At 51.7% G+C, this 15,638-nt stretch overlaps 1 protein-coding gene across 1 annotated transcript; it reads left to right on the forward strand.

Annotated features, from left to right (window-relative positions):
* Positions 1-1,651: 1,651 nt before the first annotated feature.
* Positions 1,652-14,370, forward strand: Rab11b (RAB11B, member RAS oncogene family). The gene is made up of 5 exons (XM_075975649.1): positions 1,652-1,809; positions 11,447-11,642; positions 12,274-12,467; positions 12,759-12,839; positions 13,374-14,370. The coding sequence occupies exons 1-5, from the start codon at positions 1,770-1,772 to the stop codon at positions 13,517-13,519; spliced, it is 657 nt and encodes a 218-aa protein (XP_075831764.1). The 5' UTR covers positions 1,652-1,769; the 3' UTR covers positions 13,520-14,370.
* Positions 14,371-15,638: the final 1,268 nt, after the last annotated feature.

Genomic DNA, 15,638 nt, shown 5'->3' on the forward strand with positions numbered 1-15,638 from the left:
TTCTATCAGTTTTTTTCTTTTCTTTTTTTTTTTTTAGACAAGTTTTCTCTGTGTGACAGGCCTGGCTGTCCTGGAACTTGCTTTGTGGACCACGCTGACTGCTCTTACACAGGATCCAAGTTTGATTCCCAGCACTCACATGGTGGATCACAACTGTCTGTAACTCCAGTTTCAGGGTTCTGATATCACCCCTGACCTCTGTGGGCACTGCATGCATATAGTGCACAACATAAACAACATCCACATACATGCAAAATAAATACAAATTAGCTGTGTTCTTTTTTACTAGTCTTCCCGGCTTCTGAATATCTGTTAAACAAAGACTTCATGGCACAAAGTGGACTGTTAATTATGTGTGTGTTTAAGGAAACAATCTACATAATCTTAGGAATACATGAGCAGAGGAAGAAAATGAGGTCAGAGAGGTAACTTCTAAGTTACCAGTGTGCAAGCGGATCAGAAGTTCAAAGTTGGCCAGGGTGTAGTGGTAAACATTTTTTTTTTTGAGACAGAGTTTCTCTGTAGCTTTAGAGCCTGTCCTGGAACTAGCTCTTGTAGACCAGGCTGGCCTCAAACTCACAGAGATCCACCAGCCTCTGCCTCCCGAGTATTGGGATTAAAGGCATGCGCCACCACCGCCCAGCGTGGTAAACATTTTTTAATCCGTGGTGGGGGGGGCAGAGGTAGGTGGATTTCTGAGTTCTACACTGCAAGCTCCAGGCAAGCTGGAGTGACACAGTGAGACCTTGAGCTCCAAATAAAACAGGGAAAGTTGTTCAAAGTAATCCATAAATACATAATAAGTTTGAAGTCAACCAGAGCAACATGAGGTCTTGTCTAAAATAAGAAAACTAACCGGGCGGTAGTGGCAAACACCTTTCATCCCAGCACTCGGGAAGCCGAGACAGGCAGATCTCTGTGAGTTAGTGGCCAGCTTGGGCTACAGTGCGAGTTCCAGGACAGACTAAAAAAGCTACAGAAAAACCCTGTCTCGAAAAACCAAAACCAACCCCCTCGACCTCCCCACCCCAAAAAAGGAAAAAAAAATGTGATCTGATCCACATCACTAATTCCAGTGCAGCCAGGGTTACATGGTGAGACTCTGCCCTAAAAAAGAAAGGAAAGCCATGAGTAATGGTAAAAAGAGATTTAATTTGTCGAGAAGAGGGACAGATAAAGAAGTATAGGATCCCCATTTGTTTTGAATGTACTGACATAAGCTTTAGGTTTAAACAAAGAACTGGGTAACTGTAACCCCCTCGCACATATACCCGGAAATGGTCATTTTGGGGGCTAGGGTAAGAGGCCAGAGCAGAGGCACTGACCTATGATATCATCAAGACGTCAAAGCCCTTCACATCAGCTTGAGGGAGCTCAATTTCCCTTCCCCTACAGGTCTGCTGGAAAGCCGAGTCTGAATCTAGTTCCCCATTGGTTACGCACTCCGTCAATCCGCTTCATTGTTCAAGTCTTCCGCCCCGCCTTTCTACACCTGCTTCTGATAGGCTGCTGAGTCTGTCAATTCGAAAAGGTCCGCATTCCTTCCGCCTTTCTCCTGGAGACCGAGGGCTAGAAGGGCGGACCCCAGGAGCGTCCCGCCCCTCTGAGCTCGACTCCTGAGTGTGATTGGCTGGCCCGGGTGCCTGTCACCACCACTTTCACCGTTGACTGGCCGTCGGACCGCCGCTCTGCGCGGCGCCGGTTCCGCCCCCGTCGGGTGTTTGTGGTGGGGCTGCCGAGTCGCCGATCCCGCCGGAAGCGCCAGGACAATGGGGACCCGGGACGACGAGTACGACTACCTATTCAAAGGTGCGCTCGGTGCAGTACAGACGGGCAAGGGCGCGGTAGCCGCGGGAGGGCCGCCACCGCGCTGCCGGGCGAGACGGCTCAGGGTGGAGCCCGGGGCTTCGGCGGGGCCTGTCCAGGCTAGGGAGGCGGAGGGAGCCGCTGCAAGCCGAGCTCGCCAGGCTTCGGGCCCGAGAGCCCAGCTTTGAGAAGACGGAGGCTCTAAGAGGCCTACGGTCCCCGGATGCGCCGGGGCGGGGCCGGGGCCTGGGGGGGTGGAGCCCCGAGTGGTAGGAGAGGCCGTTGGGGCGGGGCTCCTGGGGGCGGGGCTTCCCTGCATTTGGCGGGCGGGCTGAGTTGAAAGTAGGGTTACAGGTGGGGTTAGGGCAGTTGGAGGAAATTGTGGGCGTGCCCAAGAAGTCTGATTGGTCTGTTAGGGGTGGGGCCTGCCTTGGGGTGGAGCCTAGGTCATGTGCTGGAACCCTAAATTGTGGTGCCTTGGAATTGGGGGAGACGGCACCAGTGTGTGCAGCACTAGTTCAAACTCTGGGTAAGTGATGGAGATGTAGTCCAGCTGGTAGGTAGCTTGCCTAGCGGTAGCATGCACAAAGCCCTGGCATTTATCGCCAGCACCGCAAAAGCCTTGAGTGATGGTGCAGACCTTGGGAGGCCTGCATTTGGGAGGCAAAGGTGGGACAATCAGAAGTGCGGAGGCCAGCCTGGTTTACTGTAACCCTTTCTCAAAGAAAAGGACACACGTGGATGACATTGACCCGGTATGCACACTATCTGAGACTTTATAACAATGATCCCCTTTAATCCTCTATGAGTTTATACAGTCCATATTATCCAGGAAACAGGTCTGTAGCGGTGCATATCTGGAATCCCAGTACTCAGAGTTGAAGGCAAGAGGATCCTTTTCTGTTTCAAAGCCAACCTGAACCTAGTGAGGTAGCTCAGCAAGTATCGGTGTATGCTGCCAAGCCTGACAACTTGAGTTGAGTCTTGGGGCCCTACATGGTGAAGAGTCTGCAAGTTGTCCTCTGTCCCTATGTGTACTCCATGTCACACGAGCCCACACTCATACATGCACACAAAATAAATAATGTAATTTGGACGGGTGTGATGGCACACACCTTTAATTTCAGCACTCAGGAGGAAGCTGAAGCAGACAGCTCTGTGAGGTCAAGGCAAGCAAGCTTGGTCTACACAAGTTCCTAAGGGTGGAGCAGGTTTGAGCTCAGGACTCTTTGTGGATTTTTGCCACTTATCACCGGTGTGAGCTTTGGGGCAAGCCTTGCAGCTTAAACCTGGAACAAACAAGTGTCCAACCTCTCTTCAACACATATACATCCAACCCACAGGAAGAGTTTTCCTACCTGGTGCGTGCGCACCCATGTTCCTGAGGTCTTTTATTTCTCTGGTGAGTGTGTTTAGGGATCTCAGGCATTGTGACTTTTTGGTCCCGTCCTATTCTAGAGTCCCCAGCTGACAGTGGCTGGCTGTGAGAGCTAACTCCTGGGTACTCAAGGGACACACTGTTGCCCTTCTGGAAGTGTAGCCTAGTGCTCAAAGCCAGCCTTGGCATCTTGGGATTGTGGAGGTAGCTGGAATAGCCATGTGACAAAAGACTTGTAGGGCAAGACAGACTTCTGCAAAGATAAAGTTACCGCATAGTACCGTGGGCTGACAGTGAGCTTTGTCCAGACGTGAGACTGGTTAGCAGCTGTTAGGCTCTAGGTTTCAGCTAGAGGCAGAGGACGGTTTGAAGGGACTTTGGACCAGAGGACCAGATATTTGAAAGGCTCTTTAGTTACTGGTGGAACATACTCAAGTCCTGCTGTGGCAGGGGCCGTCCCCACTCAGCCCACTCTTGAAGAAGCGTCAGGGAGGGCAGGGGATCTTTTCCCTTCAAGTCAGCTCATTCAGCATCTGTGGTCATCCCTGCTTGTTTTCGACCTTCTGCTGTTATAAATAGCCTGGCATTGAATGTGTGCCCAAGTCTTCTCTTTGCCCTGTGGGCTGTTTCCTTGATGTGCATTCCCAGAAGAGCAGTTACTAGGTCAGGGGCGATGGAGCTCCATTGCCATTCCTGTTACTTGTCTCCAGAGCTCACTTCCTGGAAACACCAATCAGTTCCTGCAGCAGCTGGTGTGGGGAGTGCCTGCCTGCCCTGCCGCCCTCCCCCACTGGCCTCCTTTCCTGGTCTGGCAGGTGCCTTCTTCAGTTAGTTGTAGTAGCTGCCTAACCGCCAAGATCAGCATCCAGCCAATGCTCACCGTGGTCTCCTCTCCACTCCTTCTAGCTCGTCTGAGGACCCTTTAACCTTTGTCCTTGTCATTCAGATTTTCAAGCTCTTAAATTATAAAAGGGAGTGCTAGGGAATTAGAAGGGAAGAGAGCTAGCAGCAGGCAAACTGTCTCATCAATCACATCACTTGCTTGCAGGCGCAGGTCCCCCAGAATGTGAATACTCTGCCCCTGCCAGTGCCTTCTGAGACCCACAGCCCAGAAGCCCAGGCCTACAGCCAGCCAGCCATCAAGACAAGGGTGGTGACCTGGTCAGCCTTAGAGAAGTATCTCATATTCAGTGGCAAGAAGATGAGGCCAAGGGCAGTCTAGGCTACATAGTGAGATCTTGTCTCAAGAAAAACAAAACAAAACAAAAAAATCTGCAGTTGTACTAGAAGTGTTGACAAAGACTGATCTTGTGTCTATGTGGCTCTCTCTGATGCCTCACCCCACCCCCAATTCCCTGTGCTCAACCAACCTTGCCTGTCCCCACCTCCTTACCCTAGGCATTGGTCACCGTTCCTTGACATGGAGAGCCACAAGTCTTTGCTTGAGACAGTGGCTGTTCACACACACACGTTTTTGGCAGTCCCATCATACATTGGCTCCCTTAACCTTATGGAGAAGGCCAAGAGGTCCTCAGAGTGGTGGCCACATGCCATTTGTTTTCCTCCATAAATAGTCTCTTCTGCCCCAGGAGCAAGGTTATTTGTTTGTACCTAATAATAGATCCTCAAGTTTATTCACCCAGTATGTCCTCCTGTCAGCCGCTGGCCATTTTCTCAGCTTGCTGGTGGATCCCCAGGGATACTCCTGACTTCTCTTCAGAGGAACGTTAAGTTAGGGGTTCTACACTGGGATCACCTAGGCTCCATCCTCCGACTCCTTTCCCAGAATTCCTAGCCAGTTAGTTTTCAAGGAAACAGGTCATGTGAGAAGTCCTGGACCCTGCTCTTTGGGTTGTGCCCACCCTTGCCCAAGGACATAGAATGACTCGATTCCAGGGACAGACAGGGCTAGCACTAGAACTTACATCCTTCTGCCAAGCACACCAGGCTAGGCACCATGCCTACCAGGCCTGCTATGCAAGTGACTCCCACTAGCCCTGAAGAATAATTGAGGCAAGAATGTATCCCTGTGCCAGTCCCTGGAGTCTGGGATGGTAAGGGTCCACTTCCTAGAGGACACCTTCTTCCCTACACTGAATAGTTGCTCAGTCAGTCTGAACATGGGAGGCTCCAGGGGTGCTACCCTGTCATGGGATAGACTGCAGCGTCCAGGGCTCCTGAGAGGTGCCAGACCTTTGTTTTTGCCAACTGGGCTTGCCTGCTCAGCACGCCAAATGGCATATCCAGGGGGACCATTTCCTGGCCAGCAAGGCCACAGACTTCTTTGGAAATGCTGGGGGCTGTGTCCTCAAGGTCTTATTATTTTCCCAAGACAACCGATCACTTGTTTTCTTGACAAAGCCATTTTCATACCCATCATACAGGCAGAGGCAGCCAAGTCACCACTTTGGTATATCAGTCACCCTGTGCCAGGGATGTCCTGAGCAGCCTAGCCTTCCTGCTGTTCGCCTGGGCATGATCTGTGACCCTCAACTTTCTCAGTGGGTAACCTTGAACTGGGAATTAGTCTCTGGGTTGAGTATCCCCAACTGCAGTGGGATTATTGACATTGTGTCTTTCCCTGGGGTGCTCTGAGAATTTGCTTAAACCTAGGCTCATGAGGCATTTGGGCACAAGCTTGACCCAAGGTCCAGTCCTGGTCACAGTGCAGCTGCTGTGGCCAAGGGTCCGGAAGGCTGTGCAACAGAGGCAAGGCTGAGAGGACAGAGAGGGTGTGAGAGACCCGAGCAGAGCGGGGTTTTCCATGTCATTCCTGTGGGAAGGAAGTGAGGAGGTAGATGCTGTGGCTGTGGCAGCTCCTGTGGGAAGGAAGTGAGGAGGTAGATGCTGTGGCTGTGGCAGCTCCTGTGGGAAGGAAGTGAGGAGGTAGATGCTGTGGCTGTGGCAGCTCCTGTGGGAAGGAAGTGAGGAGGTAGATGCTGTGGCTGTGGCAGCTCCTGTGGGAAGGAAGTGAGGAGGTAGATGCTGTGGAGAGTGATTCCTGCCGTCCAGCTTGGTCCATGTGGCCCAGGAGCCAGCAGGATTGGGGGGTCCTTGACTCCTTTCTTGTCTCACTTCATCTCTTTCTCTGAACTTAACATGCTTCTACTGGTCTCCGGAGGATGCTGAGCTGTCGTCACATGACTTGTGGGCCAGGCTGTATGATGCTCTTCTTGGAGAGGAGAAGCCTGAACTCCTGAGGAGTCTCATATACTGTTGGATCTTGAAAACTGAGCAGGAGTTTGTTGGCTCTCCCTGAAGGGTGTCCAGGTGGTAGGCTAAGGTGCACTGGGCTTCACTGCTTCCAGAAGTAGAACCAGGACCCCTGAGTTGTATGCCAGCGATAACGGGAAAATGGCAGTCCAGATGTGAGATTGAGATGGAAGGGAAGGGCCTTGTTCCAGAAGTCTGAATTCAGATTCTGCTTAGACAGCTTCCCAGACAAGTTGCTCTGGATAGAGGTTGCTTGGTAAATGGAATTGGGAAGTAGGGACAAGTCTGCAGATAAACACAGGCCTTGACTCCTGCTTTGCCGCCACACCCTGACTATAACATTCCTCCTCTGAACCTCAGTTTCCTTTTTTGTAAAATGGGCTGTGTGAAATAGTATATGCTATCTCCACAGCCTCTTTTTGTTCTCCCTTTTGTGAATCTGTTTGTGGGGTTTTGCTTTTTGCTTGTTTGTTGAAGTTGTTTGCTAATTTTGTAGTTTTGTTTTTGTGGGGATTTTTGTTGTTGTTTTATTTTGAGGTAAGATCTCACTATGTAGCTGGCCTGGGTCCTCTTCCTGAGTGCTAGGATTAAAGGTCTGAGCCACCACACCAGGCTCTTTTTTTTTTTATTAAATATTTTTTTATTATGTATACAATATACATAATAATACATAATTTGTTGTATGCCTGCAAGGCCAGAAGAGGGCACCAGACCCCATTACAGATGGTTGTGAGCCACCATGTGGTTGCTGGGAATTGAACTCAGGACCCTTAGAAGAGCAGGCAATGCTCTTAACCTCTGAGCCATCTCTCCAGCCCCTCCTTTTGTTTTTTTAAGGGTCTCATGAAGCCTAGGGTTTCCCCAGACTCACAATGTAGCCAGGGATGACCTGAACAACTTCTGCCTCCACCTCCAGAGTAATTCCAGGGCACGGCACTAGGCTTGGCTTTGTGCCCACCACACCCAGTTTACTGCGGTGCTGGGGACCAAACCCAGGGCTTTGTGCATACGCAGACAGGTGCTCTACCAACTGAGCCGCATTGCCACTACTGTTTGTCCTTGGAAACAGGAACTCAAAATGTAGCTCAAGCTAGCCTTGAATTTGTACTACAGCCCAGGCTGCCCTTAAATTCATGGTTCTCCTTCTGCAGCCCCCTGAGTCCTGGAATTATAGGTATGTACCACTGTGCTTGCCTGAGTCTTATGATTCTTGGGTCTAAAGCAGCCAACTGAGAAGGTAAAATGGGTTGGGCTCCCTGTTTTTGCCTCATCTTTACCTGTGCCCTGAGGGGGCTGACCTGGGCATTTTCCCAGGTTGATCCAGGCATGTCTGGGGTCAGATGAGGTAGATGGGGTTTGTTGATTCATTCCACAGACATTTGTTGGCACTTACCGTATGCCAGGCCCTGTGCCAGGCCTGAGGATACAGCAAGGAACAAGGCTGTCCAGGAGTCATGCTTATGGGGCAGACTAGCCACAGGAAAAGGCACGCGCGAACCCGACACGTGCGGGTGGCACGAGCTGTGAAGGAGAGCTAGAACAGAGAATGGGGAGGGTCGGGAAAGTAGGATTGTAATAGGTGTGGGGAGGATCTTCTGGGCAGCCAAGGCGCTCACAAAGAGGTGAGGTGGGGGCCAGAGAAAGAATGGTTCTGTGTAAAGGTCCTGAGGCAGGACTGTGCCTGGTGTGTTGGGGTAGAGCAAGGAGCCCATGAAGCCGGCTGCAGCATGTCAGATACTGAGGAAGGGAAGGAAAGACGCTTCAAGGCATGTAGTGCCATGCCTTCTGGGCCCCAGGGAGGACCTGGGCTTTGATTCTTAGGGACTTGGGAGTCATCATTCTGTGTCCTGGGCAGACAGACAGTGCAGTGCTAGTGCTCACAGGTGACCTCTTGTGGCTGTGAGGAGTACAAGCTTTTGGCTGGGACCCCAAGAAAAGACTGATCCTGTGAGATGGTGGTAATGAGCAGACATCTACGAACACACCATACACTCAGACACACACACACACACGCTTTGTCCAGCAATTGAATTCATATAGACAAGTACGCACACAGGACTAAGGATGTAGCTCAATTCACGAGACCATGGGTTCCATCCCCAGCATCACATACACCAGTGTGAATTCGTAGGACAATCTAAGTATTTCTCAGTTACATAGTGAATTGGAAGCCAGCCTCAGCCTGAGACCCTATCTCAAAAGAAATGAAATATATATAATATATATATTAACCCTAGAGTATGAGAGGAAGAAAGGACTGAAGATGATTTTAAATTGTTGATCTGAGTATCTTCCAAGTTGATTGAATTATTGACTAGGCTAGGAAGGTGGGGATGGTAACCTGGTGAGGTGACCAGGACACTGTATTCTGTTGTGCTGACTTGAAGTGCTGGGGTTCTGTCTGGGGATATAAAGGAGAGGGCACAGCAGCCTCAGCCTGGAGAGGGTCACCTGGGGATCCGGTCCTGTGCTCCCTCCTGTTTTCAGGTAGAAGTCAGCCTGCAGCAGTTGTAAGATGGGGAGGCAGTGTGGGAGGAGGGCTCTTCCCATGGTGTGCTCCTCACCCTGCTCCACAGGGCCTGTGACTCAGCTCAGGGCTGTACAGCCCTACCCACACCATGGGGTCCTGATCCCAAGGTGGACGCCCCTCCTACTCCCCAGACCCTGGATAACTATGTTGTTCAGTTTGGGGCCTACGGGGTCCAGGAGAAGTGGAGGCAGAGACAGAAGTATAGATAGAACTTTCTAGGAGTTAGGTGTACAGAAAGGAGAAAATCAGGGCAATACCTAGAGTGGTAAGGCATCAAGAGAGCGTATTCTTAGCCTGGCCTCTTAGTAAACTGTAACACCCGATTTTGTGTTACACCCTCGGTACAGTTCGTGCGCCACTGTACCGAATGCGAGTCGAGCAAGGGCCTGGAGATTGAAAAGAACACACAGAGAGACCAGGGTCATTCGAAAGGAGATCAGCCCAAGGCCTGTTTATTCAGAATTGGGGGAGTCCTTATCTACCTAACTGCTGCTCAAGGATCTCCGCCCAGGCAGGTGGGAAATTACCATATTAACAAAGGAGTAAATGCCCTGCAGCTAACCACCAGGCGGGGCAGGGAGAGCACAGAAACACAAAGGAAGCTTAGTTAGCTGACCATAAACTGTCCCCATGAATGCACCCCAGGAATAAGGGAGACCAGGGCCCTACGGTAAGCTCCTGTAATTCCTGCACTTAGGAGGCAGGGACAGGAAGGTCGAAAGTTAGAGAGAAGGAGGGCTACACCTGAGAACCTGCCTCGCCGTCCTCTTACCTTCCCTCCACCCCCCACAAAAATGTTCTTTTCAGGAGAGAGATCAGAGCGTGTAGGCTGAGCCCCTCAGTGTGGTTGTAGGGAGGGGAAAGGTGCTACATATTGGGGCCTGGTTCCTCCTGTGAACTCTTCCCCAGTGCTTACCTTTCAGCCACTCAGTGTGGCCATGAGCTCAGGCTCAGTCTGTGGTACAACCATGCCTGTCTCTCCTTGGCTGGGATCCTGATCCTGGGTGAATACCCACACCTGCCGCCCCCGTGGCTCTCCTGGTAGGCCCACCCTCAGCTGCAGAGTCCCACATCTCTGCCTTCAGGGGCCACAAGATTTCTGGCTAAGGTATCTGCATTGTATTCATGTGAGCACATGCACATGTAGGTACAGAACCGTGAGCACATGCATGGTGGATCCTGGGTCTAAGGACAGCCTGCTCAGGGCCAGGCCCCACCCCAGAGCTGCAGGTTAGGGCTCACTTGACAGCCTGGCACCGGTCAGTTCCACTGCATAGTCCTTGTCTGTTGTCATGCCCTGTGTCATGGGGAGCTTTCACCTGCAACACCTTATCTCTCCGAGCTCTATTGTCCTGATAGCCATTCTGGAATAGATTTCTGTTTTGAGACAATGTCTTATGTAGCCCAGGCTTGCTTCAAATTTGTCTTGTAACCAAGGCTGACCTTGAGTTTTTTTTGTTGTTGGGGGCAGGGCATAACTTTTTTGAGACAGGGTTTCACTGTGCAGCTTTGCATGTCCTGGCACTTGATATGTAGACAAGGCTGGCTTGTCTTGAGTGTTGGGATTAAAGGCATGTGCTGTCATGATCTTGGATCTCTGATCTTCCTGCGTGCTGGGATAACAGGCATGTACTACCATGCCCAGTTTATGCAGTGCTGGAGATTAAACCCATGGTAGGCAGACGCTCTGCCACCTGAGCTGCAGCACTGGTTTGCATTGTAGTGATTGGCTCCCGCTTCAAAGGAGTAACACACAGGGCTAGATAGAGACCTTTTCTCCCTGTCATGTTACATGGCCAGCGTTTCGTAAGAAGGAAGTCATACACACTGACATCTGTACCTACTAAAGACATGACAGTGATGGGACCGTCTAGGAGCACCGAGTACAGTAATCCTCACCTCAGGCAGGAATGGTGGCCAGCCCTGTGTAGTCTGCAGCCAGAACACATGTTCCTGCTGCTCATGAAACAGGCGGACAAGGGTTTCTTTATCTGAAGCAGCTGGAGAAGCTTGGACAAGGGGAGGAGTATTGTTTTCTATCACTTCAAACACCAGATAGACAGACTGTAATAGGTATTAACCCTGCCGAATGCTGACCGTCCCGTGCCCAGAACAAAGGCACAGTGACGATGACAAATGCCCCGCTGTGCCCTGGGTCCTGCGCTGGCCAGGTCCTGACTCTCTGTGCTCTCGTTCTCACACGTACCCAGAGAGGGCATGGGTCACTCAGCTCTAGAGCTTTCTGTGGCCATTCTTGATTACTCAGCCGTCAGGCCATCCTCTGTGCAGCGTGGCCTGGGGATGTCCCTATCTCCTAACTGGGACAGCCTTTCTCTGAGGACAAGAGACAGGCAAAGGTGTCTGTGCTGACTGTTTCTGAAGCTTCCATTTCCTGTGTGTTACCAGGGTGTCTGGGGGTGGCAGAAACCAGGGAGCCACCATATAGGTTTTGTGGGTGGATGTGGGAAACATTGGTGCTCCAGATCCTTACCTCTCCTCCCTCTCGCCCTGCCCCCAAGTGGTGCTTATCGGGGACTCAGGAGTGGGCAAAAGCAACCTGCTGTCACGCTTCACCAGAAACGAGTTCAACCTAGAGAGCAAGAGTACCATCGGCGTGGAGTTTGCCACTCGCAGCATTCAGGTGGACGGCAAGACCATCAAGGCTCAGATCTGGGATACTGCCGGGCAGGAGCGCTACCGTGCCATTACCTCTGCGTGAGTTTAGCCAGAGTTAAGACATGGAGATAGCAGGGGTGTTTGGCCTATGACATGGGAGCTTAGTAAGGGTATGTAGAGGCTGGACTGGAGTGTGGAGACCTAGATCAAGAAACAGAAGGGTACCCTGAGATCTGTGGGACCCACAGGCAGACCAGTACCCGGCCTGGGGCATAACCTGGCACTGAGGTTTTTACTGGGTAGACTGAGAGTCTGGCTTAGGCCCTCCATTCTAGTCCAACCCCGCTCAGGCAGCCTACCTGCTTTCCTGTCCTGGCGTCATCATCTCCTAGCTCCCCAATTGCCAACCACCTAGCCAACCTCTTATGCACCCTTAGCCCCTGGCTGTCCCGTCCCCTCATTTGCTATGCTTTGCATTCCCTTTGGTCCTTCATCTCCACAGGATGCAAATGGTCTGTCTGTACAGGGGGCATTGGCACTTCCACACAGCTGCTATATACTCTCCTTCTGTTGATGGCCTTGGAGCGTCTTCTAGCCTTGAGCCCCAAAACCTTCTCAGCCTCTCCCACTTGTGTAGGGCCTCCTTCAAAGATCTGAGGCCACTGTCCCCCAGGGTTCCCATGAGGCTGCTGCCCTTGAGGCCGAGGTTCATGCTGCACCTACTCCGCAGGTACTACCGTGGTGCAGTGGGCGCACTGCTGGTGTATGACATCGCCAAGCACTTGACGTATGAGAATGTGGAGCGCTGGCTGAAGGAGCTGCGGGATCATGCGGACAGCAACATCGTCATCATGCTGGTGGGCAACAAGAGTGATCTGCGCCACCTTCGGGCTGTGCCCACTGACGAGGCCCGTGCCTTTGCAGGTGAGCTTGTGGTGGACATGCCAGTCGGTGGGACTGTGTTGGAAACCAAACTGATGGATTCAGAGAATTGTCTACAAGTCGGGTACCCACCTCCTCCAGTGTCAAGGTTCATGGTCATAAGTGCCTTTGTTCAGCCTTTGTCCCTGAGCAGTTAAGTTAACCTCTTGGCCCCACTCACTAGCAGCAGTTCTTCTTATATGGTTTAGGCAGGTGGGCAGGTATAGTCCTAGAAAGGGGTGTGGGGAGAAGGCTGTGGGAGCCAGATCCAGGAGACAATTTTCTCTTTTCCAGAAAAGAACAACTTGTCTTTCATTGAGACCTCAGCCTTGGATTCCACCAATGTAGAGGAAGCATTCAAGAACATCCTTACAGGTGGGCCCAGTGTCTGCATATATATAAGGACAGTACCCAGTGTGCAGGTGCACTGTAAACCCAGTTCAGACCTTCCATGCCCCACAGAGTCCAGATATTTCTAGCCCTTGCTGGCACATGGACACAGAGGTCCTCACCCGAGTGCCTGTGATAGACCCTTCTGGGGCTTCAGGGGAAGGAAGGAACAAGCAGCCTGGGCTAGCTAGGACCAGTTCTATGACTTGCCCCTGCCCACTTGGCTGTGCCAGGGAACCTCCAGGAGCCCAGCCCCCAACACTGTTTTACCGTGATACAGCATGGTAGGAATTGTCTTTGTTTTCTGTTGCTGTGATAAAATACTCCAAGGTACTTGAAAAAGCTGGTCCCGTTATCACAATGAACACATTGAACACAGTCAAGCATCCCCCTCCATGGTCCTGCCTTTGTCAATTAAGTCATCAAGAGCCCCTATATAGGCTTGTACAGAGGCGCTTCTCCCAGGTGATTCTGTCAGGTTGAGGGACACACTGCGCTCACTACGCCCTCCTGTTGCAGAGATCTACCGCATTGTGTCGCAGAAGCAAATTGCCGACCGTGCGGCCCATGATGAGTCCCCTGGCAACAACGTGGTGGACATCAGTGTGCCACCCACCACCGATGGACAGAAACCCAGTAAGCTGCAGTGCTGCCAGAACCTGTGACCACCCTGCGCTCCACCCAGCGTGCGTGCACGTCCTCAGTCCTTGGCCAGCCCCTCCAGTGTCCTCCCGGCCCCTCCCTTGTCCCTCTAGGACAGGCTGCTCCCACCCTCCTCTTGCCAGCCCACTGGCCCAAGAGGAGCAGGAGTCAAGTGGCCTCTCCTGTCCTGCCTGCTTGAGAGAAGCTAGAAGTCCCTTGCTTATGTACTGCTCTTCGGTATTGTGGGCATCTTGACAGGGTGGGGAGGTTGGTAGGATGGGCAGGGCTTTCCAGAGGTGAGGAAGATGAGTGGAAAGAGCCGGCTTCTCCTGTTTTCTGTGACAGACTCCAGGGATCACCTCCTTCCCTCTCTGGCCAGTTGACCCAGCTGGCCCTGCATCCCCACCCCAAACCCTCTCTAAGCTGATACCCGAAGAGCCAGGCATCAGGGGCTGGGCAGGTGGACACTCTGGGCTCTGCCTCCTGCCTACACCACCATAGCCAGCGCCAGCACGGCCTCCAGCATTCCCAGGCCTGCGCACTCCTGCTCCTGCCTGTAGATTTATGCTGGGAGAAGACCCCCACCCCCGCCCTCTCCATCTTCCTCTGCACGCAGCGCTCTCTCCTGCCCGTTCCCCCTTCTCTGTCTCGTCTACCTGTCTGGTCAGGAACCTGTCTGCAAGTGAAGCAATATCTCCGTGTTTTGTATATACAACTGCTCTTGTAGCCTTTGGTTTTTGTTATTGTAGAGAAACACAGATTCTTTATACACTTTGTAAAATTTGCGCAAACCCCAGCTCTTGAATCTATCCTCCCTGCGGCCCCTGCTCTGTTGCCCGTCACTAAAATGGATAAGCCAACTTCTGTACAGAAACCTGCCACTCAGCCTCTGTCTTCTTCCTCTGCACCAGGTGTTGCACCTGAGCTGGGGCCCCTTTCCTGGTCCCCAATGGTAGGTTGGTTAGTTGAGTCCCCACTGAAGGCAGTGGGTAGGCCTGCTGAACTTGCGTCCTAGGCTATAAGAGGAGGATCCTGGGCCCCAAGGAGGGGAAGGTGAGTCCTATGCAAATGACTCCTATAGTATGGAGGAAGGAAACACTGGCGACCCAAAGTGGCAGCCTTAGTTTAGAACAGTTGAGGGAGAAATACCTGTCTCCCCCAAATAGCTTTATGTAGGATTGCCAGGTGTGAAGGCGCCCCCTGGTGTGGATGGGAGGCGTGAGCATGCCGTGGCTTGCCATTTCCTCCTACTGCCAACAATGGCCTCTCATCTGGGGTCCTCTCAAAGGTTTGCCTGGTAACTGTGGATGATATCAGGTTCCCTCCCCACGTGGCTCTCTTTACTCAGAACTGACACTTGATGGGGCGGAGGAAGACGCTAATGACTTGCAAAATGAGAGGCTCTTGATTTTCATTGCTTCTTCCCAGGACCCATTTCCCTTGTCCCTGTGCCCCAAGCCTCCATAGTAACAAGATGAGACCTTCTCCACCCCTGGAGGAAACCTTACAATCCGAGTGCAGCCAGCTGTTCGAGAAGTAACATAGTTACATAGTAACAAGATGAGACCTTCTCCACCCCTGGAGGAAACCTTACAATCCGAGTGCAGCCAGCTGTTCAAGAAGTAACATAGTAACATAGTTACATAGTAACAAGATGAGACCTTCTCCACCCCTGGAGGGAACCTTACAATCCGAGTGCAGCCAGCTGTTCGAGAAGTAACATAGTAACATAGTTACATAGTAACAAGATGAGACCTTCTCCACCCCTGGAGGAAACCTTACAATCCGAGTGCAGCCAGCTGTTCGAGAAGTAACATAGTTACATAGTTACATAGTAACAAGATGAGACCTTCTCCACCCCTGGAGGAGACCTTACAATCCGAGTGCAGCCAGCTGTTCTAGAAGTAACATAGTAACATAGTTACATAGTAACAAGATGAGACCTTCTCCACCCCTGGAGGGAACCTTACAATCCGAGTGCAGCCAGCTGTTCTAGAAGTAACATAGTAACATAGTTACATAGTAACAAGATGAGACCTTCTCCACCCCTGGAGGGAACCTTACAATCCGAGTGCAGCCAGCTGTTCTAGAAGTAACATAGTAACATAGTTACATAGTAACAAGATGAGACCTTCTCCACCC

This window comes from Microtus pennsylvanicus, chromosome 6 (assembly GCF_037038515.1).
Source record: "Microtus pennsylvanicus isolate mMicPen1 chromosome 6, mMicPen1.hap1, whole genome shotgun sequence".
Lineage (NCBI taxonomy): Eukaryota > Metazoa > Chordata > Mammalia > Rodentia > Cricetidae > Microtus > Microtus pennsylvanicus.

What these genes read in the sequence shown, in the direction of transcription:
- Rab11b (XM_075975649.1), top strand. Translation starts at nt 1,770, where the DNA reads ATGGGGACCCGGGACGACGAGTACGACTACCTATTCAAAG. An exon ending in TACCGTGCCATTACCTCTGC is followed by an intron (nt 11,643 to 12,273) that starts GTGAGTTTAGCC and finishes CCTACTCCGCAG; the next exon opens with GTACTACCGTGGTGCAGTGG. An exon ending in ATTCAAGAACATCCTTACAG is followed by an intron (nt 12,840 to 13,373) that starts GTGGGCCCAGTG and finishes CTCCTGTTGCAG; the next exon opens with AGATCTACCGCATTGTGTCG.